At 43.3% G+C, this 25,672-nt stretch overlaps 3 protein-coding genes across 7 annotated transcripts in view; 1 reads left to right on the top strand and 2 right to left on the bottom strand.

The window, feature by feature from the left end:
* Window positions 1-8,828, top strand: part of Crtc (CREB-regulated transcription coactivator) — a 64,588-nt gene extending 55,760 nt beyond the window's left edge. For all 4 annotated transcript variants that reach the window (XM_076619605.1, XM_033331818.2, XM_033331823.2 and 1 more), the window contains 3 exons: window positions 1,023-1,097; window positions 1,390-1,561; window positions 1,854-8,828. In XM_076619605.1, coding sequence (XP_076475720.1) covers window positions 1,023-1,097; window positions 1,390-1,561; window positions 1,854-2,071 — 465 coding nt within the window. In that variant the 3' untranslated portion in view covers window positions 2,072-8,828. The remainder of the gene's footprint in view (window positions 1-1,022; window positions 1,098-1,389; window positions 1,562-1,853) is intronic.
* LOC117155636 (uncharacterized) lies at window positions 5,272-16,041 on the bottom strand. Its single transcript, XM_076619136.1, has 4 exons — window positions 16,012-16,041; window positions 11,711-12,165; window positions 10,046-11,465; window positions 5,272-9,761 (listed from the first exon to the last, which is right to left on the bottom strand). The coding sequence occupies exons 1-4, from the start codon at window positions 16,039-16,041 to the stop codon at window positions 9,531-9,533; spliced, it is 2,136 nt and encodes a 711-aa protein (XP_076475251.1). The 3' UTR covers window positions 5,272-9,530.
* Window positions 13,960-25,672, bottom strand: part of Sdb (SAXO downstream of blistered) — a 47,263-nt gene continuing 35,550 nt past the window's right edge. For both annotated transcript variants that reach the window (XM_033331728.2, XM_033331726.2), the window contains exon 6: window positions 13,960-25,581. In XM_033331728.2, coding sequence (XP_033187619.2) covers window positions 16,813-25,581 — 8,769 coding nt within the window. In that variant the 3' untranslated portion in view covers window positions 13,960-16,812. The remainder of the gene's footprint in view (window positions 25,582-25,672) is intronic.

Raw genomic sequence — 25,672 nt, 5'->3', positions numbered from 1 at the left:
GCAAAGAAACGCACCAGGCGGTACTACGATTTAATAAGAACCGATCGTTGAAGCGTTTACGTTCCTATACTTCCGCTTTATCTGGCGACCTTGTCGTTGAACGCCGCCATAGCACCGGGTCCCGTGGTAAAATTTACAAAACGACGTCGTGATGGTTTACCGCACGCTTTACGCTGGATATATCGAGGTTCTAAAAGACGAATAAGACGTACCAACGTGAAAATTCCTCGGTTCGACTCGCGTGGCGCACGAGGTCCATTTGCTCGGCCCGCGATACCCCAACGAAATCGCCGTGTTATCAGGATGGTAATTTTATCATGTAAGTTTCGTATATTCGTTTTAACGCAAGTCGTTCTGATGTACCGTAACGTTCGGCGAAGGAAAAATCGAACGCCAATTTCTATGAACAAAGGAAAGAGAAGAAGGAAACGAACAAATTGCAGCATTTTTTCGCGAGTATCGAACGTTCCGTTATCTCTGAAGGAATATCCGTCGGAATTTTCATCGAGAGTGATTAAAAGCTGGTAAAGTCATTATACGTCAACGAATACAGGCTAGAAACGGAGGAACGGTAACGACCAATTCCACTAAAGAATGAACGTATCCACGTGGCGAATAAAAGCGCTTACGATTCGATCCGCCGATCCGCCTTTCGTTTTTCTCTTGCGTTTTCTTGCTCCCGCGCCCTTCCTTCTCTCAGCCTGTCCTCGTCGTTCGGCCGCACCCTACCCTTCTTCTTCGCTTCGTCCTCGCATGGAATCACCCTCGAGCTGATCGACTACGGGAAGTACGCAGTACATGCCGATGTAATTAATACACGACGATCGAGCGGATCTAGCGTCCACGTATCAGCTCTTCCGCTTCCATCCTCCCTTTATTTCTTTCTCTCTGTCTCTGTCTCTCTCTTTCTCTTTCTCTTTCTTCCAATCCCTCTGTTCGATTCACCGGAAGAATTTACATCGACGATATATCGTTACGAACATAGAGATTCACTCGTTTTTATTTTGTGTTTTTCGCTTCAGATGGACACGCCCGTGCCGACCAACATGATTGGAACGTATATCGGTTCGCCGAATCACACCACGAATTACACACAGGTGAGCAAGATTCTTCAATATTGCCGAACGGACGAATTTTTCAAAGATCGTAAATTCCACCCGTTTCTTCTTTGGCAACGTTTATTTACGTTCGCATGACAACCTCGTCGCGTTCGAACCGCGTTAATTGATTTAGTAGAGTACCGACGTGTCTCGCAGGTAAACGAACAGACGCTGCGAGAATCCGTTAAACTATAATTGACGTGCTCGCTGTACCGAGTGGATTTAATGGTAAAATAGTAGGATTTCGAATGCTCGACGGAGTACAATTCGGTTTGGCATTGATTTGCAGAACGACACGATGAATGTGGGAGGTGAGTTGGGCAGCGCAGATGCCGGGTACTTCAGCACGAGTCCCCAAATGCCGTATCAACCCAACACAACGACCACTACTAGCAACAACAGCACCACCACCCAGCAACTCACGCCTCAGACACCGAACACCCCAACGATCATTCTCACTGGTGTGTTCTTGTAAAATTTTTACTTACGTCAAGAGATACGTGTTGCCTTTTTCTTCTGTTACGTATATCAACCAAGATTATTCGCTCATTTTCGATTTAATCATATTTTTCTGTCTAAACAATTTCTTAAATGTATTCTTAACACTTTACCGACCGATAGCCTGGTAATCGGCTTTTTGTCGCCGACAATCTCTCTCATTATTTGAGCAATAATTTTTTATTTAATACTAAGGTACCTTAAGAAACAACTAAAATGCGATTATCGAGGACCTGAACGATTCTTCTTTCGCAGACTTCTCCGGGGCAGACGACCTTACGAATCCAGAATTCGTAAAAGATCTCGGGACGGCGATGATGGGCGACTTCGACCCAGATCTTTTTCCATCGGACGACGCTTTGAGACAGGGTCTCGATCCCATCGACATGGATGGTCTACAAATGCTCACCGACCCGACGATGGTTATATCCGATCCCAGCGCCGAAGCCCATTTTAGGCGGGATCGACTTTAAGGCGAGACATTTTACTCATTTTCGATTATGCGCTGACTATATTACGTAGGAAGATTTATCTGTCCTGGTGTCGCGATTTATTCTTGGGACACTTTGACAAATGGGACGAGTCTTGTTCGCGGCCGTCGATGCGCTTCCAACGGGAAATCGTATTTCTACGAACGGAGCAATCGTTACCACCGCCATATCTTCGTCATCGACGTCGGAAAAAAGGAAAACGAGAACATCGTAGATCGATTAAAAATAATCGGTGGGAACGCGATCAACGAATTAATTATGCGATTCGTTCGATCTTTCTCCGTCGAAAATGCTGTAATATCGAAGACGAAAGCAACGAGAAATTACGATCGTACGTCACGAAGGCGAACAATCGGCCAGAAAACGTGTTCGCGTTGGAATCGACCAAGCGACACTGATGTCCCGTTCGTGATAAACCGTTAATTGAGGATTAAGTAATACAAATCTTTATTAATCCTTTTTTTATTTTATACTACTTTGTACATTGTATCATGTATGATCTCTAAGAAGCACAAAACAAAATGTCTACTGATTTATACATGCTTTTATCATATACGATCCTAGTAAGGTAAAAAAGAAAGATACTACTGTTTAGGTGAAAATTAACGTTTAGCGAAAATGATAAAAGAAAAAAGAAAAATAAGAAAAAAAAATACAGAATATGGGTTGGTTATGCTCCTCATCGACGTACGGGGAGTACTTAACGGGGAAGAAGCTATCAAGCATGTGAAACGCATAAAGACATAGACAGTGGAGAGAGGAGGGAGACACCCCTCGGTGATATCTCGCCGAAAACGATCGAGCATTTGAACACTTTACTCTCTATCCTTTCCTTCGTTGTGCACTCGCGCTCGATTCAGCGTTCACCTACATTTCGAGTTTCCTTTCCCGAACCGCTAACCGATCGATTTCGCCGAATCGTTGAACAAAGACGATTCGTTGGTTTCCACTTTGTACGTTCGAATTCGAACTTAGCGAGTTCAATTCGATTCTATATCATTTTCTTCGTTCGCAGTGTCGCTTCGCGCGGTAGACGTTAAACGAAGAGAAAAGTAAAGGTAATTACTACAAAAGAATGGAAATGAGAAAGAAGAGAAGAGAAGAGAAGCAAAGAGAGAAACGAACAAAAGGTAGGAAGAAGGAAATAAAACCGCAGAGACGAGTGTACCTTCGGCGGTCGTCAATTGTTTTTTGAAAGTAATACGCTGTACTTTGTATACACGTAAAACATTTAAATTGGATGCCAGCGGCAGCGCTTGTCGCGTTAGACTTATTCGACTACTATAATAATTGAGAAAATAAAAAAAATAAAACGACGCTTATATCTGTATACAGTGTACGTAGTGATAATCGACCTTTTTCGAGCGTCATTCGCTCTTTGATTATATAAGCGTGCAAGAGGAACGACCGAACGAAAACAAAAAGCGCGTCCACGCAGCAAATCTTAGACTACGACACATCCGAAAGTGTTAACAGGACTATCCGCAAACTATTCGAATCACTCAGATGTTTTGTACCTTAGAATTTTATTCAATCACGCATTATATCGTATAATTGTATATTGTTAAACATTCGTCGTACGTGTTAAATAACGATAAAAATGTAAAAAAAGAGAGCGAAGATGAAAACGAACACTTTACAGCGACCGCTTTATAGCCGTTCAAGTACAAAAAGGAGGAGCGCACGGTAAAGATATTGGCTCTAGCGGAGGCCGCGTTCGCACCTATCGAATCGATTCGTACGCTCGCGGCGCTACGACCATACTAGAAATCGGTCGAGTAATTCGTTTATTCGAGGCAAACGGAGAGGTTGATCGGTCGAGACGCTCGCTCGAGCGCGAACGAATGGCGCGTGATCGAAAGCCTGACACGTTTGTCGAAACTTTTTAATAGAGTTCTATTGAAATTGAATTTCGCAGAAAGTTACTCTAACGCTTGTTGACAATTTTCTAGAGTTTACGGCCGGCTTTATTTCCACGCAACGCTCCCGATCCACGCTGTGTCGCCGTTGTTTCAGGTTCTGTACCGGTTCTCGCTATACAGTCCCTCTACTGTACCGAGTATACTGCCTGTTATCGTGCCTAAGCACAACATCCGATCGTTTCCAAGTTAATCAGCAACACGCGAAACTGGCGACAGGCTTGTGCATCGATCGGACGTGATATCCTCGTAAACAACATTACAAATCATTGAATGAATGGTCGTGGTCGATTTCGAGCGATGGTTAGTTATTAACGCAGATATCCTTAGTCTCGATATCATCGATTAATCTTCATCGTCTATTCTGCGGTCCCGATAAATAACATATTTATTCGCACCTGTTCGTGTGACTCGTGTATTAATCGTAAACTTCAAAATACGTCGTGGAATAACGTAATTATAGGGTCTTTGATGGATGAACTTCCGCTTCGCGAACGAATTCTTTGACATTGTAGAAATTAATGCAGATACGGCTGAATTCTTTTCGTAGCATCTTTTTAAATTAGTCACATTTTCTCTTCGTTTGAAGCTTAAATCGAATACGATGAATACATTTTTGTACTATTCTTGGCTACTTTTTATAAATGGATTTACCCATTCTAAACGTTTTCGGGTAATATTGTAAAAATCGCGAAATGTAATAAAAATACATTGCAGTCGCCGTTTTGCAAGCTTGATTGGCATATCTAAGTTAACCCTTGAAAACTATGATTATAAAAGAACGTCTGAAATGACTGGAATGGCTGAAATTCCAGCGCAATACATAGTTTAGAAATCAATAACGTTAAACACAACAAACATGGTTTTTATTATTGTCACGTTCGATATCGAGCGAATATGTTCAACACCGTAATTCAATATTATCTTCAGTATTGAGATAGCTATGTTACTGATAATTACAAATAACGTTGCTCGTTGCGTTACTATGAAACGATAATGTTAAAATATACTCGAGGGATAAAATTTCACTCTTTTGATCATAGTTTTCGAGGGTTGCGATTAAACGATGAGAATTTGTACCCTTGGAAATTTTGATAAAATTTTATTCAACGATAACGAAAAACCCGATTCGTAGAAAAGCGCGTAGAAATTAAAAATTAGTATCGTAAACCTATGCGTAAGAGTTTCGCGCTTAGCAACGATTTTTGCTACATCGTAGCAGAAAGTTCAAGGGCGATCAAAGGAATCAGCTTACACGAGTCGTAAGGGAAATGTTGTGTATTTAAAAAAAACCTGTTGCAATTTGTAACCTGGTCCAGGTGAACGATCGATAAAGATAGAAAGAAAGGGAGGAATTTCCCTTCGATTCGTTCACTTTTGCCACGAGAAAGTCTCGTTTCCGCGAGATGGTGCCAAAGCGCGTAGATATTTGTCGCCCCATTTTATAGATTGTAAGATCGTTCTGATCGATTGGTGGGAACGTACAACGTAAACGAGCAACGTAACGATCCCCGACGATCGTCCGAACACCTGTACAAACCACCCTAGATCCGAGTCAACCACGTCAATTTTGGTGCCGCCTAGGTCGAACGATCTACGACGCGCACTCTTTTCCACCGTACGCGACTCTTTAGTTTTTCTAAGTCGCAGTACCTAAAGCGAGCGATCAACGATTCGCGCGAGTTCCGCTTCGACTCGCCACAATGTCGTACTAGCGAGTCAAATTGTCAACGTGATCGCAGTAAACAGCTCGTTATCGATAAGATCAAGGTCCGATACCGAAAGGTCGAGGGATATGCGCCGATATAAGAAAGAAAGCGAACGTAACGGATACATTTGGTGGAATTGTTGCGGTGTGCGTCGAGTCCTGAAGGATGTCGTACTGTACTCGAAGGAATCAACGAATTCACGTAACAAAATCTCCTCAGTATCGGGAAATTCGTGAATGGCCGGCGACTCGGCTCACGCTGAATCTTATTTCGTTGAGAATTTCCATAGTCTATGAATCTAGATAGCTAGACAAATGCAGCGATCGAATGAAAATTTCCGGTTTCGAGGAGCAGTTAACGCTCGACGACGCGAGGAATTATTTTGTTTGTTGATATTTAACAGAGACCTGCGTGATATTTCAGGGCATTTTCTCTTTTCCTCCTTTGCTTTAATCCTTCTTCTCCACTTTCTTCTCTCAACGTACATACGCGTACGAATGAAAAAGAATACGCGTAAAATATACCACGATCGCACTCCTTGCTCTCTTTCTCCTTTTCCAACTGTTTCTCTTCCGCCTACACACCACACGCGCGCGCGCACACACACACACACACACACACCCACCCTGCCCTCCTCCCCTCTCTCTCATAGACATACGTATACACGCACGCTGTTTCTGCGCTAAGAGAAAGAGAACGGTTAAAAGGATGAACACGTTGATTTATCGTCGTAAGAAACGGAGATCTGGTGTCTGCGTGACAAGCGCGCCGAAACCGAAACGAGGATACGTTTTCGTCGCGACCCGTGCGTTTAAAAAGGTTGACAAGACGACGAGAAACGACAGAAGAGAAATGCACACAGCGGATGTAGGGAAACGTCTCGACCTCTGATCGATCGTCGCATCGAACGCGCGCATGCGAGGATTTTAGGAAAGAGAAACGGAAGGAAGGAAACATTGTAATATTTGTATATAGCCATGTTATCGTGGTAAAGAGAATTACCTATATTATTATAAATATTACGCATATATATACATATATACGTGTACGTATATGTTTATATATATACATACATATAATAATATATATGTGTATATATATAACGCATATTTAAGTCTGTAATGCCGTTACGTTGTTGTACCATAATTATTGTGAACACCATTTCTCAGACATCGATTTTTTTAAATAAAAAGAAAGTCTCAATATCGACATGCACTAAGTACCAAGCAGAGCATCCGTCGGAACAAAAACATCCACCGCACAGAACGATCCGGTTTCTTATCTTATAACAAGATTAGCCACGATTTTTTCGCCTCGTCTCGTCTTCAACCGCGTCGCCTTCTTACGCTCACCTACTATAACGTTTTCACGCTCGGATTTTCACCATTTGCGCTCGTTTTAGTCCTTGCTCGACTGCGCGCCTACCGCGAAATTATCACGCGACCCGCGCCGACCTTCCAAAACGCTTGCAACAAAAAGAAGAAACGTCAATTTTCCTGGCTTGAGATTTATCAATTATATCGCGTTCGGAAATCAACGCGAGCTTGACCACGGCTTTTCGCCCCGCGACGAAACAGGATCGAGAAAGGACTGGATGACGGCGCGACGACTTTTGTAACGATCGGTGCCTGAAACGTTTCACCAACGAGCCTTTTTTGTCAGACTGATGTTCGTCTTTAATCTATCTAACTAAAGATCGGCAGCGCGCTGTACACGCTCTCGCACGACCAATTCACGAAGTCAGTCTGCGACCAGAGACGCGACGAAGGAGGCTTGAGCGCGATGCGCGCTCGGTATCGCGTTTAAACTCGCGCGAACCAATCGTTTTTGGCGATGGAAAGTTAGCACGCTTTCTCTGCGATGCTCCATCAACCCTTTAACGGTGTAGCTCGAGAGAGATTCAGGCAAATCGTCAAATATAGCGCTGTAAATTAGACCGCAAAAAGGCGAATGTTGCGTTAACGCAACATTTTATTTACAACTTTTTTTTTATTAATTCACATCGTTGAATTCCTGTTTTTTAACGTGACGGTTACTTCATGGATTTATTTAGTATTTCTTTTTATTATTCTTTCACCTAGACCTTATATTAGTTATAGAAAACTTCCGCCTTAAACCGTGGACGGTTTTTTACATTTCTGGTTTACTTGGTGGGCTTCTTCGAGACATTTGTTGTTTTAATATACCTGGATAAAACAATATGTAAATTGTCTTACATATTTCTCTCGAGTAACAGTAACAAGTTTGGCGATAGGACAAACGAGGCTTTACAAATAAGTTTCATAAATCGCAGATCTTTCGGTTAACCAATTTTCACATAACATGACAAACTTGTAAAAGCGAAGCGTGCAGCCTCTAATCTGTAACTGGTTAATTTAGTGATATTATTAATTGGTAAATTAATATGCAAAATGGCGCAGAAATGCGAAAAACGAGGTTTGAAGGTAAATTTCCTCATTACACTGTCAAAGGGTTAATAGAATTTTTATTTCCAATCCTTTCTGCAAAGTCTATTTTCCAACAGTTCGCAGAGCCTACGATAGCGATTTTTCTGCGAAACACGAGACCAAAATATCAAAAAATCATTCGCGTGAATTTAATCGCGATCGATCGAGCGAACGCGGCCAAGAACGCGAAACGAGCGAATCGAGATCGAACTTCTCGCTAGCGAGTAACATTCGTAGTGAAATGTCGATCTCGATGATACTTTCCAGTACGTTTTCGAGTTGCTAGCTGAAAGAAAACTCTGCGCATTTTAAAGACGGCGCACGTCGGCGCGATGCACGTACGAAACGAAACGAAACGAAACAAAAAGAAAAGAAAGCAGAAAAGAGGGAAAAAGGAATAAAACGCATTGAAAGATTTCTCACACGACACCGTGGTCCTTCTGCCCGTCGATGTGTAAATAATTGTTTCATATTGTTGTAAAGTAGAACGGTGATATGGAGAGATGGATGGTACAAGTAGGAGACGTCGGTACTCGTTTGCCGAAAGTTTAAAAGTCAAAAAGTCTCCCCCGTAATGTAAGCGCACAAAAAGAAGGTTAACGATCTATGTGTCTTCTTCGTGTTTAATCGTATCTTTGTTATTAAATCTTGAACGTCTTACGAATGTTTATCTGTGTATTTGCCTAGGCACCTGTCTTTCTTTCTCTCTTTTCCTTTAGTGCCGCCATCCAACCACGTGGATCGTCCAGGTAATTCAAATATATATATATATATCTTTTTTCTCAATAAAATTCCGATATACGAATTTTGATTTTTATTGCTACATCTCGTCTACGACGCGCGTCGCTTGTCTCAAAGTGTTTTTCTTTATTATTTAACAGAATTGCGCACGGAAGTTTGAACAGCATCGACTCGTTCTACTTAATCGGATCGAATGTGCAACAGGGCGTGCAGTTTATTCATCGGTCGAGGATTAAATATTCGAAACTATGAGCGAAACTGTACGTCACACGACGTGACTTCCGTTCTAAAAAATGATATGATACGGTACGAGAAGAATATTAGAAACGCATTGTATTCCAAGGTATTCGAAATACCGAACTGTATCAACGACTGATTATATGCACCGATTACCAAAACCAATGTTTCTCTATCAACCATTAACACTTAGTCTTCTTACAAAATTTCTCTGCTCTTGACAAGTCTTAAATAGACTTACGTATACTCTATAAACGAACCTCTACAGCTAATTAATGTACCTATCGTTTGCTAATATTGTTTTCCATCGAATATCTTTCGATTAACATCGCTGCACGCGACGTCAATTGAATCGGCGTAAAATTTCGTATCCTTTTTTAATCTAGCGCTAGGTCTTGGAAGCTGGAGGTCTGAGGACTCGTTTGATCCTTTTAAATCTAGCTAACGCCATCCCTGGATCTCCATTCAAGCCGCCGAAAGCTTCCCCGTATTCCGTCGCCAGTGGCCCCATTTCTTCGTTACTACCCGTTAGCGACGCCACGGAATCGGATCTTTTCTCTAACAAAGAACCCTGTTCTGCCACTGCCTTTTCGTCTTCCGTCATCTTGGACGCGCTCGGCTACCGACGGAACCATTCGTTTAATGACGCTCGTAGAAATTAACCTGTTAACCGGGAAGACGAGTTAACTCGCCGTTTGAATAATCTCATTATTTAACCATTCCATTTCTTTTTGCCGAATTATAAATTACATCACGTTTGTACAAGAGTACTCGTTGTACAAATTTTCCCTTCTGCAAAGACTGAGACTCGTGTCTACCGTGAATTTTTAATTTCGTAATTCCACAAAAGTTTAAAGAACAACCCGGTCAACAAGTTAACGATGATTAATTCCCTTCTTTCACCTTTGCATCAGCAAGTGCCCCTCGTAAGTTCGAGTCCAACGTGTAATCAGCCGGTAGACTTCCCTCCAGCTTGACGTTACGTTGTTCCGGGATCAACATAGAATTTTTAGATCTTCTTTTTCTCTTCTTCTTCCGATCGGTTCTCGTCAAAAACGCCTGTCGCGCGTGTTTCTTTGGTATCGTTTCCGATTGCATTATCGATCGCTTCTTCACCGTTCTCGGCCAAGATTTTTTATTCGAACTCGAGTCACTAGCGTCTCGCGTCTTTTCCTGACCGCTGTCTTGTCTCTTTTTCCTCTTTATCGGCTGTTTCTCCACGTTATCACGAATCCGAGACTTGCCGGAATTTCTATCCGCGACAGATCTCTTAGGCGCGTCATCTCCGGTCAGTGCGACCTCCGGAGCCTGTTCTTCCTCGTCTTCTTCCAATTCGCGCAATTCGTCGAATCTCGCGTTATTCTCCTCGATGTCCTTAAGGCGCTGGTTCTCCTCGATCTCTCGTTTAATCTGCTCTTTGATCGAATCGATCTTTCGCTGGATCTGCTCCTCCACCCGTTTCTGATAGTCTTCGTCTATCTGTTCCGCAGTCTCAGCTTCGTTCTTCGAATTCGTTAATTTCTCAGAATCATCCGCAGCCGACGTTTCCGCCGCGTTCGCCACAACTTCCACTTTCGCCGCGTCTGCGCTGCTGGCTACGTCGGCAATTTTCGACTCCTCAGCTTTCGAGGTTTCTTTAACGCCAGAAGCGTCACCGACCAACTCGTTGGCTGCCTTGTTGTTACCGGACAAATTAATTTCCCGCGTTTTCGCGTCTCCTGTAGCCTCTTCGCTTCCTTGAGCCAGGATTTTCGCAGTTTCGCTGCCTTCGATCGTTGGTTTTTGGTCGTTTGACGTCGATGGCTGCTTCGAATTATCCGTTTCGCGATCGCAATTGATCTTCGACGCTTCATTCTCGTTCTTCTCAACTACGTTCCTTTTCGACTGATCGTTGGAATCCTTGTCAGCTTTGGTTACTCGAGCCTCGGCTACTTTGCTATCCTTGTCAGTAGCGGTGTCTCGTTTTAAGGACGTCTCTGCGGTTTTTTGATCGCTAGACAGATCGCTAGACGTTGCAGGATTCGCTGCTTTCCCAGCAACCTCGGCGTTGTCCGTTTCTTTCGAATTTTCATGGTCCCTCTTCACTCGAACGTCACCGTGCACCTTTCTTTTATCAGTTTCTTCGTCCGATGCATTGTCCTCTAAGGCTGCAGTGTCTTCTGCAGCTGCGAGAGCGTCGTCGTCCATCTCTTCGTAGTCCTCAGAGCCGGAAATTCCTCTTTTCACCACGTCTTTCGATTCGAAGTCATCGTACAAGTTAGATCTTTCTTCCTGATCGATAAATCTCGCAGAATCTTCGTTTACATGGTCGTTGCCCTTGTACCTGAACATTTTATACATAAGTTAACTTATATCATACGCTTTGCGTATTATGCGATAACGTTGCATGTATCATATCGGGTTAAATAATAAGTTGATTCGTCTTCGAAGAAAAGCGATTTCTATAAGTTGCTAAGTGACACCAATTTTACGCCAAGATTCTACTTTCTAAATTATATCGTCAAAAATATAAATTTCCGTTATAGTCCACGGTCTACTGGCAATCGTTCATCCTACACGCGAAAATACCTGGTTTCTTTGTGTTTTGAACCAACTGCGGACTCGTCTTCAGCTTCGTCCGCATACTCGAATTTTTCCTGATCAACAGGGGCCTCGTAATCTTTGTCTGGAAGCTTCGGAAGATCTCTGGAAGAGCGATCGATTCTCGAAGCACTTTTACCAGCTTTGTTAGAAGTCGAACGTTTTTCGTCCTTCGCCGCTTCGTTCAAACTCTTCGTAGTGCTCTTTTTAACAGCGTTATCACGTTTCACCCGTGCACGCTTATCAGCGTCCTCGACCTGCGCAGCTTTGCCGCTCTCTTTAGCGTCGATGTTGCGTTTCGAATTAATTAGATCGTTTCTTTGTTCACCGGCCGACCGAAAAATTCGCTCGATCGATGGATCTAATTTGCTGTTTTGGTTCTCGATTACGTAACCATTGGCTTGCGCGTTACTGAGAACAGAAGAGAAGCAACCACAAGATGTCTAATTGGATATAAAGAAACAATTTATGGGTGACGGTAGAATTCCATTTGTACATAAACCTGTCGAGTCGTTCCATTCCATTTAATTGGAGCTCATGAGTAAATAAGTAATTATATTATATATTCTGATTATTTATATTTAATTGTTATATAATTTACTATATTATACATATATATAAGGAAATCGATAGCTGTATAATAAAATATCGATGGCTGAAGCTATAAAAACTTGTGTCAATTTGCCAGAAACTATTTGTTATTATTATTATTTTATTGGTTATTAGCTTTTGCTCGCTTAATTTACGCGATGAAACCACTCGTAATATGATTCTCCGTTTATTTCGAGCAGCGTATCCTAAATTCGTGTTCAGAGAAGTGAACTCGATCGGCAAAAGTTCCTTTAAGTTCTAACGGTAAGTAAAAATTTCGTTGAAACAGATGCTACGGTCCGTACGAACGAAATTCTACTGTATGAAATTGGAGAAACAGCAACGGATAATAAATTACAGATAGACGAAGAAGAAACGCGTAAGGCATACTTCGGTACCTGGATGCGTCTTTGAAAAGCTCTGGATAGCAGTAAGAAACGAACGATTGAAGTATTATCGACAGGACGAGGATGCAGGCACAGTTTAGCTGGAATCGTTCGTACATGGTGTGGCAAAAGGAGCATCGTAGTGTAGATTTCTACGAATAACCGGACGTGCGAGCTACTTTCATATTTTGATTTTTACTGATTTTTGAGAAAACGTATCGGACGACGTTGCTGCTGCGTGAATATGGAGCAGCATTCGATCGAGTTCGATCGAGAGGCTGCTTTTGTTACGATCGATGCCACGTAGTCATGGCAATAAATCACGTAATGATCGGTGAATCCTCGTTTTAACACTTTGACTGTCACGCCGGAATCACATGTTTTGGTTCAGGACGCCACGGGAGTATTCTTATTATTCAAAGCATATAATGACAAAATAATAATAAATTGATGATGTAAGACGACATTCTTCTCCAATGGACCGTTTATTTTATTACTGGTCACGGATGACGCCTTGGTAACAGTTGATAGCGACATATAACAAGACATCGTTTATTTCAACAAACCATTCGCATTCGTTATTTCATCGTAAGCAAAACGTCCTTCTGGACTGTTGAAACGTGTAAAAGATATTAGTAAACAGTATTTGCTCATTCTATATATAATAGCAAGGTATGTTCGCACTTCTAACTTCAATCATATGATCATAAAGCTGCATTTACGATTATTTTCTGAGGTGTGTTTATAATAATATTCGTAGATTACCCATCAAAGATATGGATGCAAACATAGTGCACTATTAGATGCAAGATTTGTTCTCATTTTTTTTTTTTTTTTTTGATATTCTAATAAAAATGTTTAATCGTTCAATGGGGCACTTTTTATTTCAAAGTATTTTCTATTTATCGATTATATTCAAAATGCCCTAACTGTCAATTTTCATTCAATTTTTACAACTGTAAGAAGTTCAAGCGTTGGCTGGTCAACGTAGCAGTCAAAGTGTTAGACGGTATCTTTACGTTCGATTGGAAAGTGTTAGCGAATTTCGAAATTTGATTTAGGCGTTGATCGGAAATCTTATTATTTACTTATCATTATCGTAGAATTGTTACAACTGTTTTCGTTTCAGCGAAAACCTGAAACTTAACTTTCTAATTATTCGAAGCGAAACGACTGCTCGTCTGTTATCGATGAAAATTCGCCTCGATGTAACTTCTACGCGTATACAGTTTGCGAAGGTTGGATTTGTGAGAAAGTAAATTACGATACAGAAAATAATTTCTTTATTACGAATTAGACACGATGACACGTTATACGTACTTACACATAAACCATATTCGAACGATGTTTCTCACTTCTCTTCCATTTGTCCGCATTGTTACAATCCGTAGAAACTCATTCGACAAGGTCGTGATAATAACTTCGGATACAAATATTTTATAACAAACGGTTGCTTTCTAGTTTCGTTAACAACGCTGCTAAATTCGACCGCACGTATTTACAACATCTTAATGCGATCGGTGTCATCGTGATCCTGTTTGCTTCTGTAAGTGTTACGATAGAATTCTTTCACTCGATGATACGTAAATCTTGGTATACATACTCGAGTTGTTCATCGTTCGCTGTAGAATTAGTAAGAAAAGGCTAAACGCATAAAATATAAGTTGAACGTGTAATCATCTACTTAAATCAGGTTAACAGAACGAGTTAGTTATACGTGTAGGAAAACGAAGAGCACACGGGGAAAACGTGACAAGTTTATTTTTACCGAGCTCTTAGTTTCTCGATGTCAGCTGGCGGCTAAGAAGCGACACAATTTCTCAGGTTTAAAGATATACACCGCTTATCGTATTCTTTCCTCGTGGTCTTCGAATAAAATAAAAGAAACTGTAGCCAAGTCCATGGAGCTCTCGTTGTTCACATTCCTCGCGAACAGCTCCTGGTCTGGTGAAATGAAAATCTTGTTTCGTGACTCGAATGCAGTTACGTGTAACCATACACCTACGCGTATAATCTATCACCTATCAGACGATCATCTATTACGATTTAAACGTTATCAAAAGGACTAAATGCAACGATTATATAAAATACAATTGAAAGAAAAGCCAGAGAATAACCGAAGTGGTACTCGAGGAGGGGAAATGCAAGGTCAAGAAGTAATTGCGAAACATTTTTATTCGATCGACAACACATAACACCTGGTGTAAACGGATCAAAGTAAAAAGGCGAAAGAATAAAAAAAGATAGGAAACAAAAAATGAATAATATAATAATTCGTTCCATAACGGGAACAAGCATCGTAGCGTCGAACGAACCAATGAAACCGGAAAACGCTCGACTTCTTCGCGAAGCCCTGCCGGAAATGTTAACGTCGCAACGTACATGACTCGTCTATTCGAACGATACTGAGGGTTAATGTAAATCACGGGGTTGTTAAAGAAAACATAGAGGACGGGGGATGATACGGTTATCGGTAGACTGTGGATGTTTATACCGTAATTGATATTTTCATACTTTCTACGAGTACAAGTAGAATGATGCAACGTAAAATTTCTTTTTCATTCGTTAAATACGAGGACTACGGGGGAAAAGTATGACAAGTCCGTTCTTTTTTTTTTATTTTCCGATTTTTATCGTACGATTTCATATATTTTTTAAAACGAAAAATCTCGTTTCGATATGAAACAGTTAAAGAAAGGCATAACTTGATATGTAGATTCGCAGATACGTGTAAGCTTGTCGACGATAGTCGATGGATATATCGTAAGGAAGGAATATCAGCTAATTTAATCGAATTTCAGGAAAATGACAGTAGCCTGAAAATCATGCGCGAAGAACAGTTTTAATATAAATTTGCTTTATTATAAAAAAAAACCGTCGTATTTCTCACCTGTGACGGATATATCAGATGTTCCCGCGCGTTATATGCATTTTCCTACTGTTAAATTTTCCACAAATGCATAAGCATCCGCAGTCTATTTGTCAGCAAGGCGAAAGAAACGGTTAAATATAAAAACGAAGCTGGTCGAGAAAGAACGCTACGTGCGACTTGAAACGTCGCATCTATTCTAAATATCGGTCGAACCTAATGTTTTAATCAGATTCGTCCGTATCACGGATTTAAGCTCTAGTTATTGCTTTGTAATACACGTGGCTTAAGGTGAAAATAAATCTTAACTCGATTTTTCATCTGCATGTCATCTCGCATCCGCATCTCTCAGTTCAAGTATCATTAGTCTTTTTTTTTTTTTTTTTTTTTGATCGATAACCATTTTTATATCGACGAAGTACTTTTTTCAACATCGCGCTCACCTTATCCTTTTCGAAGGATAAAACTATCATTATATTGACATGGTACGGATATATGCATATGTGTGTATGTATATATTTTATGTATGTATACGTTTACGCGCATAAAAGTGTACTTTTCTAAGTAATTCGCACAGTTCCATATGTCGGTATCGATCCTCTGTTGCAACGATCACGCCGATTACAGAGCGACGAACGGGATATCTAGAGATTCTTGACGAAATAAATATCGAACGACACGAGTTCATCACAGCCCGCAAATTTAGCTTAGACCTAATCCCAATCGAGATGTATAACGAACCTCCGATGTTTGGAGTGTACGCTACCGATCACAAATTTGGAATTACGTACTTTTTTAATTGCATTTACATCGAAATTTTCGCTAATTTTCGTGTTACTTTGAAATCCACGCTTTACGTATTAATAGCAATTTCCGTCATTTGAATAAATATTTAGCGAAACAAGTTTTTAAAATAATAGAAAATTCCCAGCCGAGATTTCTTTTTAAATCTCGGACTCTACCGGTTTCGATATCGATTCGAAATTAATACTGTAAATATCGACAATGATTCCTTTCGCTTAGATAAATCTTCAACGAGAGAGCTTTCCCGGTTAACGCAAAATTCTTAAATCATTCAATTACAATGATTCCAAATTTCCGACCAGTACTGTACGCTTCATCCAGAAGAAAATACTAAATGTACTGAAAAACCTCGCGAAAAGAAACAAATAATATCTCGAGACCCTTCGACTGTTACAGTTGCTTTTATCGTATAATCTCTATGGCAGAAAAGGAAACTTATTTTAATTAGAGATGACGGGCATATAGAACTTGTGCTTCTGCGTGTCTCTGGTGTGCTTGAAAGGCGTCTGTTTAGCCTCGATAAGCGCCGCAGGACAGGGTCCTTTGTGTCTGGGCGTGTACTCCTTCTTGTACATGCTCGAAGTGACCATGCTTCCATCTCCTAAATTGATGTGCGAGACGTTCGCCTGTCTCTGTACTCTTTCTACCTTTTGACTGGTGAAATTTCCATAATTCTTCGCCTCACTGTGAGAATAGAACTTGCCACCTACTGTTAAATTGTCCTGTCGAACGATTCTCTGTGGACGTTCGTAGGTCGACGAAGCCCAAGGATTTCCTTCTTTAGTGCTGCGATGTAAAGAGGTCAAACTACGTCGATCGCTGCTCTGACTCGAATTGCTGATGTACTGGCCGCTCTCTGCCAAATTCGAGATACTCTTCTTTTGATCAGCGGCTGTAGAAGAGATCGTGTGAAGAGCCTCCGTGGACGAAGTGGCTCTGCGTCTGTGAAGAACCGAGTTAGTAACGTCCGCGGACGATGAAGAGATTACGTTCTTCCTGTGGTGACTGGTCTTCGTCACAGCACCGTCCATTTGCAATTTCTCCATAGATTGGCCGCTGATGGCTTGCCTGAACTCGGCACTGCTCGTCTGGTTGGAATTATAGCGAGCTTGGCTGGAAACTGTGTGCTGTTCGTGTTGCTGCTTCTGTCTGGTTGCAGTCTGTCGAGACTCGATGTGCTGAGTGTTAACGTAGTCCCTTTTGCTTGTCTCTTGCTGATGTTTTTCGATTTGCTGCCTCTGTTGTTCGCTGTATCTTCCATCGACCATGACGCCCTGGTGGTTTTGCACATCCGCGAGAGACCTGTCGTCGATAACTCGTCGCGTTTGAGTCACATTCTGCGATCTTAAATGTCTTTCGCTTGACTGTGCTCTTTGATGGTGTTCGCTTATGTAGTGCTGATTGCCTGAAACAGGTGACAGAGACTTTCTAGAGTCTGGCTGAGGACCATCGGGTTGTATGGCACGATGCTCCGTTATCACACGCTGAGATTGGTGCTGAACGTTCTGAGTCGATGAGATTCTCTCTCCACTCGTTCTCTTCGTAGTCGTAATCGTCGTTCCATTTTCTACGGTCTTCGATTCAGATGAAACGCTTCTCCTGGTATCTGTTTCCATGCTGTTTATCTTTGCGGCAACTTCCTTGGCAGTGCGTTTGGTGAAAGTGTTGTAGTTTCTCTGAGTAGTCGTAGACATCGTAGAAGTGTCGTCTCCTAAGGTAATCGAAGACTCCATGTGATGTCTGCGAGTTACAGCTCTACCAGGCGGAGAAACTTCTTTCTTAGCTGGCGTAAACGTGTCTCTGGAGGTTGTCTTCGTTTCCATGGCACCTGTGCTCACCTTCAAATTATCCTCGTGACGTTTAATCTCAGCGCGTTCTCCACGAACCACCGTGTACGTGGATCTCTGGGAAGTGGAGTCTTGGAACTCGCCGATCATCTTCAAGTTATCCTCTCGACGAATTACCTCCGCTCTTTCTCCTCTCTTCGGTGTGAAATCGTCGCGAGGTCTTCCGACGAAGTCTCCTTCTGGTTTCAAATTGTCCACTTGACGAATTGGAGATCGACGTTCTATCGGACCAACCTTCTCCGGTGTCCTACGCTCGAAATCACCTTCTGGTCTCAGGTTATCGGGATGTTTAATAGGCGAACGTCTTTCACCTGGTCCCAGAGGAGACTTTCCAGGCCTTTCGAAGTCTCCTTCCGGTCGAAGATTGTCAGGATGCTTCTTAACCGGCGTACGTTCGCTGACTACGTACGTGTAATCATCTTTCCTGCGTACATCGATAAATTCACCTTCCATCTTGAGGTTATCCTCGTGCTTCCTAACATTCACCCTTTCCACCTTCGTGATCTTCTTGTAATCGTCCCTGGATCTACGAACGTCTATCTCTCCTTCCATTCTCAGATGATCCTCGTGTCGACGAACTTCCACTCGTTCTCCGTTCACGTGTCTATAGTCATCTTTAGAAGATGGACTGACATCCATCTCGCCTTCTGGCCTCAGATTATCTTGCGGCTTTCTAACTGGCGCTCGTTCGCCTCTCTTAGGTGTGAAATCGTCTTTAGGCACCATATAGAAGTCTCCTTCGGGATGAAGGTTGTCCTCGTGACGAATCGGTGTGCGTCTCTCGGCTGGACCAACCTTCTGAGGCGCTCGTTTAGCGAAATCACCTTCAGGATGTAAATTGTCCTTTGGTCTCTTCACGTCAGCTCGGTCCCCTTTAGTTGGCGTGTCTTGTCTTGGTCTTCCAATAAAATCTCCTTCTGGGTGCAAATTATCAGGATGTTTAATCGGTGTTCTTCTCTCTGCAGGACCAACAGGCGCCTTCTCGGGTCTGTCGAATTCTCCTTCGGGTCTAAGATTATCTTTAGGTTTCTTAATCGGAGCCCTTTCTCCTTTGGTTGGCGTAGGAGCTTTAGGACGCTGAGCGAATTGCCCTTCAGGTTTCAAATTATCAGGATGCTTGATAGGTGTTCTTCTCTCAGCTGGACCAATCGGACACGTATCGGGTCTATCGAATTCTCCTTCGGGTCTCAAATTATCTTCGTGTCTGATAATCTCGCTACGTTCACCGCGTGTCACTCTGTAGTCATCTCGCCTTCGAATATCCACGAATTCACCCTCCATCTTCAGGTTATCCTCTCGACGAACTACATCGACTCTTTCCACCTTGGTGATCGTCCTGTAATCGTCTCTTGACCGACGTACATCCATATCACCCTCCATTTTCAAATTATCTCTGTGAACGACTATCTCTGTTCTCTCGCCCTTTGTAGGCTTATAATCATCCTTAGGCTTGCCTATGAATTCACCCTCCGGTTTCAAGTTATCCTTTGGCTTCTTCTGAACCGGCCTATCAACCCGTTTTGGAGTAAAGTCGTCTTTAGGTCTTCCTACGAATTCTCCTTCAGGATGAAGATTGTCTTCGTGACGTATAGGCGTTCTCTTCTCGGCTGGACCAACAGGCGACTTCTGCGGTCTCTGGAATTCCCCTTCCGGTCTTAGATTATCCTTCGGCCTGGTAATATCCGCACGTTCGCCCTTCAATGGCGTTTCTTCCTTAGGACGACCAACGAATTCTCCCTGTGTTTTTAAATTATCCGGATGTTTAATCGGACTGCGCCTCTCAGCAGGACCCATCGGCTTCTTCTCTGGCCTGTCAAAGGTACCTTCCGGTTTCAGATTGTCCTTTGGCTTCTTCACGTCTGCTCTTTCACCTTTCTTCGGTGCCTGCTCCTTCGGACGTCCGATAAATTCACCTTCAGGTTTCAAATTGTCATCGTGTTTTATAGGTGAACGTCTTTCCGCTGGACCAACAGGTTTCTTTTCAGGTCTTTCGAATTCTCCCTCGGGTTTCAGATTGTCCTCTGGTTTTTTGATCTCTGGTCTGTCTGCTTTTTTAGGTGAGTAATCGTCTTTCGGTCGACCCTCGAACGGACCTTCCGGTTTCAGATTATCCGGATGTTTCACGATATCTACACGCTCTCCTTTCACTACCTTGAAATCGTCTCTCGTTCTGATATCAGTGAACTCGCCCTCCATATGCAAATTGTCCTGATATTTAGTGACCTCGGCTCTTTCGCGAATTAAGAAGTCCGTATATTCATCTCTGGACCTGTAAGTCTCTATATTTCCTTCCATTCGCAAGTTGTCCGTACGTTTGACGATATCTACTCGTTCACCACGAACGGGAACAAAATCGTCTTTTGGACGACCTTCGAATGGTCCCTCGGGTTTAAGATTATCCTCGGGTCTTTTAACATCGGCGCGTTCTCCTCTAGTCGGTTTGTAATCGTCCTTTGGTCTACCAACGAATTCTCCTTCAGGTTTCAAATTATCGGGATGTTTAATCGGAGATCTTCTCTCAGCAGGTTTCACTGGAGATTTCTCTGGTTTCTCAAATTCACCTTCTGGACGTAGATTATCTTGTGGTCTCTTAATATCTGCGCGTTCTCCGCGTTTAGGAGCTTCTTCTTTTGGCTTTCCGATAAAGTCGCCTTCAGGTTTCAAGTTATCAGGATGTTTAATAGGAGTGCGTTTCTCAGCTGGCCCCAAGGGTTGCTTCTCAGGTCTTTCGAAAGCACCTTCCGGTTTCAGGTTATCTTCTGGTCTCTTAACATCGGCTCTCTCTCCCTTAGTCGGTGACTCTTCCTTTGGTCGTCCAATAAATTCTCCTTCAGGTTTCAAGTTGTCTTGAGGTCTCTTCGCAACTGGTCTCTCGGCAGGTCTGAATTTTTCAGGTTGCGGTCTTTCAAAATCACCTTCAGGGCGCAAATTATCCTCGTGTTTGATCGGTGTTCTTCTCTCAGCTGGACCTACAGGCTTCCTCTCCGGAACTTCGAATTCTCCTTCAGGATATAAATTGTCCTTTGGTCTCTTTACGTCCGCTCTTTCGCCCTTTCGCGGTGCTTCCTCTTTGGGCCGACCAACGAAGTCTCCTTCTGGTTTTAGATTGTCTGTTGGTTTCTTGACAATTGGCCTTTCAGCGGGTCTAAACTCTTCTAGTTTAGGTCTTTCAAATTCCCCTTCTGGTTTCAAATTATCAGCATGTTTGATCGGAGTTCTCTTTTCAGCAGGACCAACAGGTTGCTTCTCTGGCCTCTCAAATTCCCCTTCAGGTCGCAAATTGTCTTTAGGTTTCTTAATCGGAGCTCTCTCACCTTGTTTAGGCGCTTCCTCTTTTGGTCTGCCAATAAATTCTCCTTCTGGTTTGAGATTATCTTCTGGTCTCTTTACTTCCGGTCTCTCTGCTCTCTTAGGAGAATAATCGTCCTTTGGACGACCCTCGAATGGACCCTCCGGTCTCAAATTGTCAGGATGCTTCACTATATCAACTCTCTCGCCCCTTACAACCTTAAAATCGTCTCTGGTCCTAACATCGATAAATTCGCCTTCCATACGCAAATTGTCTTGATACTTGGTAACTTCGGCTCTCTCACGAATTAAGAAGTCCGTATATTCGTCTCTTGATCTGTAAGTTTCGATGTTACCTTCCATTCGAAGGTTATCCGTGCGTCTGATGATATCCATTCGTTCGCCATGAACCGGTTGATAGTCGTCCTTAGGCCTGCCCTCGAATGGACCTTCTGGTTTCAAATTGTCTTCAGGTCTTTTAACAACAGCTCTGTCGCCTTTAGTCGGAGTGAAATCATCTTTAGGCTTACCAACGAATTCTCCTTCGGGTTTGAGGTTATCCGGATGTTTAATCGGTGTACGTTTCTCTGCTGGACCAACCGCAGGCTTTTCTGGCCTCTCGAATTCGCCTTCAGGATACAAATTGTCCTGAGGTCTTCGAACCTCGGGACGTTCGGCTGTTTTCGGAGAGAAATCATCTTTTGGACGACCTTCGAAGGGTCCTTCAGGTTTCAAATTATCTTGAGGACGTTTTACGTCGGCACGTTCTCCTCTAGTTGGTTTGTAATCGTCTTTAGGTCTTCCTTCGAAAGGACCTTCTGATCTCAAATTGTCCTGAGGCCTCCTCACTTCCGGACGTTCAGCTGTTTTCGGTGAGAAATCATCTTTAGGTCTTCCTTCGAAAGGTCCCTCAGGGCGAAGATTATCATCGTGCTTAATGGGCGTTCTACGTTCAGCTGGGACGAATGGAACACGTTCTCTACCTGGAAAATCGCCTTCAGGAAACAGCTCATCCGGATGTCGGACAATCGGCGCTCTTTCGCCGGGACCATAAGGAACAGGCGATGGTCTCTCGAATTCTCCTTCGGGATACAAGTTATCTGGATGTTTAATAGGTGTACGTCTCTCACCGGGGGTATATTCGTGTCTTGGTCTATCTTCAAACTGTCCTTCAGGTCGAAGATTGTCCTGTGGTCTTTTGACTTCTGGACGTTCAGCTGTTTTCGGTGTGAAATCGTCCTTAGGACGTCCTTCGAATGGACCTTCAGGTCGCAAGTTATCCTGAGGCCTCCTTACTTCTGGCCTTTCCGCTGTTTTCGGTAAGAAATCATCTTTAGGTCTTCCTTCGAACGGACCCTCTGGCCTCAAATTATCTTCTGGACGTTTCACGTCCGCACGCTCACCTCTGGTTGGTTTGTAATCATCTTTAGGCCTTCCTTCAAATGGACCCTCCGGTTTCAAGTTATCTTGAGGACGCTTCACATCAGCACGTTCACCTCTCGTTGGTTTATAATCATCCTTAGGTCTACCTTCGAAAGGTCCCTCAGGACGAAGGTTATCATCGTGCTTAATGGGTGTTCTACGTTCAGCTGGGACGAATGGAACACGTTCTCTACCTGGAAAATCGCCTTCAGGAAACAGCTCATCCGGATGTCGGACAATCGGCGCTCTTTCACCGGGGCCATACGGGACAGGCGATGGTCTCTCGAATTCTCCTTCTGGATACAAGTTATCTGGATGTTTAATAGGTGTACGTCTCTCACCAGGGGTATATTCGTGTCTTGGTCTATCTTCAAACTGTCCTTCAGGTCGAAGATTGTCCTGTGGTCTTTTGACTTCTGGACGTTCAGCTGTTTTCGGTGTGAAATCATCCTTAGGACGTCCTTCGAATGGACCTTCCGGTCTCAAATTATCTTGTGGTCTCTTTACCTCTGGACGTTCAGCTGTTTTCGGTGTGAAATCGTCCTTAGGACGTCCTTCGAATGGACCTTCCGGTCTCAAATTATCTTGTGGTCTCTTTACCTCTGGACGTTCAGCTATTTTCGGTGAGAAATCATCTTTAGGTCTTCCTTCGAACGGACCCTCTGGTCTCAAATTATCTTCTGGACGTTTCACGTCCGCACGTTCACCTCTGGTTGGTACATAATCATCCTTGGGTCGTCCTTCGAATGGTCCTTCAGGTCTTAAATTATCCTGAGGTCTTCTCACTTCTGGCCTTTCCGCCGTTTTCGGCAAGAAATCATCTTTAGGTCGACCTTCGAACGGCCCTTCCGGTCTCAGATTATCCTCAGGTCTTCTAACCTCTGGTCTTTCACCTCGTTTGGGTGTAAAATCATCTTTTGGACGTCCTTCGAATGGTCCTTCGGGTCTCAAATTGTCCTGTGGCCTCTTCACTTCCGGACGTTCAGCTGTTTTTGGTGTGAAGTCATCCTTTGGACGTCCTTCGAACGGTCCTTCGGGTCTCAGATTATCTTCAGGCCTCTTAACATCAGCTCTTTCGCCTCTGGTTGGCTTGTAATCATCCCTGGGTCTGCCTTCGAAAGGTCCTTCTGGTCTCAAATTATCCTCAGGTCTTCTAACTTCCGGTCTTTCACCTCGTTTGGGTGAAAAATCATCCTTTGGCCGTCCTTCGAATGGTCCTTCGGGTCTCAAATTGTCCTGCGGCCTCTTCACTTCCGGACGTTCAGCTGTTTTTGGTGTGAAGTCATCCTTTGGACGTCCTTCGAACGGTCCTTCGGGTCTCAGATTATCTTCAGGCCTCTTAACATCGGCTCTTTCGCCTCTGGTTGGTTTATAATCATCTTTAGGTCTACCTTCGAACGGACCTTCGGGTCTCAAATTATCCTGTGGCCGCCTTACTTCCGGACGTTCAACAGTTTTTGGTGTAAAGTCATCCTTTGGACGTCCTTCGAACGGTCCTTCTGGTCTCAGATTATCTTCAGGCCTCTTAACATCAGCTCTTTCGCCTCTCGTTGGTTTGTAATCATCCTTGGGTCTGCCTTCGAAAGGTCCTTCTGGTCTCAAATTGTCCTCAGGTCTTCTAACTTCTGGTCTTTCACCTCGTTTGGGTGAAAAATCATCCTTTGGACGTCCTTCGAACGGACCTTCGGGTCTCAAATTGTCCTGTGGTCTCTTTACTTCCGGACGTTCAGCTATTTTTGGTGAGAAATCATCCTTTGGACGCCCTTCGAACGGTCCTTCGGGTCTCAGATTATCTTCAGGCCTCTTAACATCAACTCTTTCGCCTCTGGTTGGTTTGTAATCGTCTTTAGGTCGACCTTCGAACGGTCCTTCCGGTCTCAAATTATCCTCAGGTCTTCTAACCTCTGGTCTTTCACCTCGCTTCGGTGAAAAATCATCCTTTGGACGTCCTTCGAACGGACCTTCGGGTCTCAGATTATCTTGTGGCCTCTTCACTTCCGGACGTTCAGCTGTTTTCGGTGTGAAATCATCCTTCGGACGCCCTTCGAATGGTCCTTCAGGTCGCAAGTTATCCTGTGGCCTCCTTACTTCTGGTCTTTCCGCTGTTTTAGGCATGAAATCATCCTTAGGGCGTCCTTCGAATGGTCCTTCTGGTCTCAAGTTATCCTCGGGTCTCTTAACTTCCGGGCGTTCAGCTGTTTTCGGTGAATAATCGTCTTTTGGACGTCCTTCGAACGGTCCTTCGGGCTTCAAGTTATCCTGTGGTCTCTTCACGTCTGCTCTTTCGCCTCCGGTTGGTTTATAATCGTCTTTCGGTCTTCCTTCGAACGGTCCTTCAGGTCGCAAATTGTCCTTGGGTTTCTGCGGTTCCGGTCTCTTCATTATCTGTGGCACAACGTAGTCGTCCTTAGTATGAGGCACTCCTTCAAACGGTCCTTCTGGTCTCAAATTATCGTCTCGTCTAATCACGGCAGTGCTTCTATAGTCGGTTTGATCGAAACTTTGATACTGTTCCTGAGTCGTTGTGGTGCTTTCCACGATATCGGTCTTGCCATAGAAGCGGTCATCCTCGTCGGTGTAGTCGAGTCGTCGTCGAGGTGTCCTCTCAACTATGTCGTACGTGTGGAAATCCTCTTTATGATGAGAGGTACCCTAAAGCACATTTCGTACTAGATCAGCGATTAGTGTAGAGATAAGAGTAACTGGGACAATGGACTCGCTTTCTGAATATCGTTTTAATACG

Source organism: Bombus vancouverensis, chromosome 6 (assembly GCF_051014615.1).
Source record: "Bombus vancouverensis nearcticus chromosome 6, iyBomVanc1_principal, whole genome shotgun sequence".
NCBI classification, from domain to species: domain Eukaryota; kingdom Metazoa; phylum Arthropoda; class Insecta; order Hymenoptera; family Apidae; genus Bombus; species Bombus vancouverensis.
The sequence above is the reverse complement of the archived record's forward strand: the minus strand, read 5'-3'. Positions and strand labels throughout refer to the sequence as shown.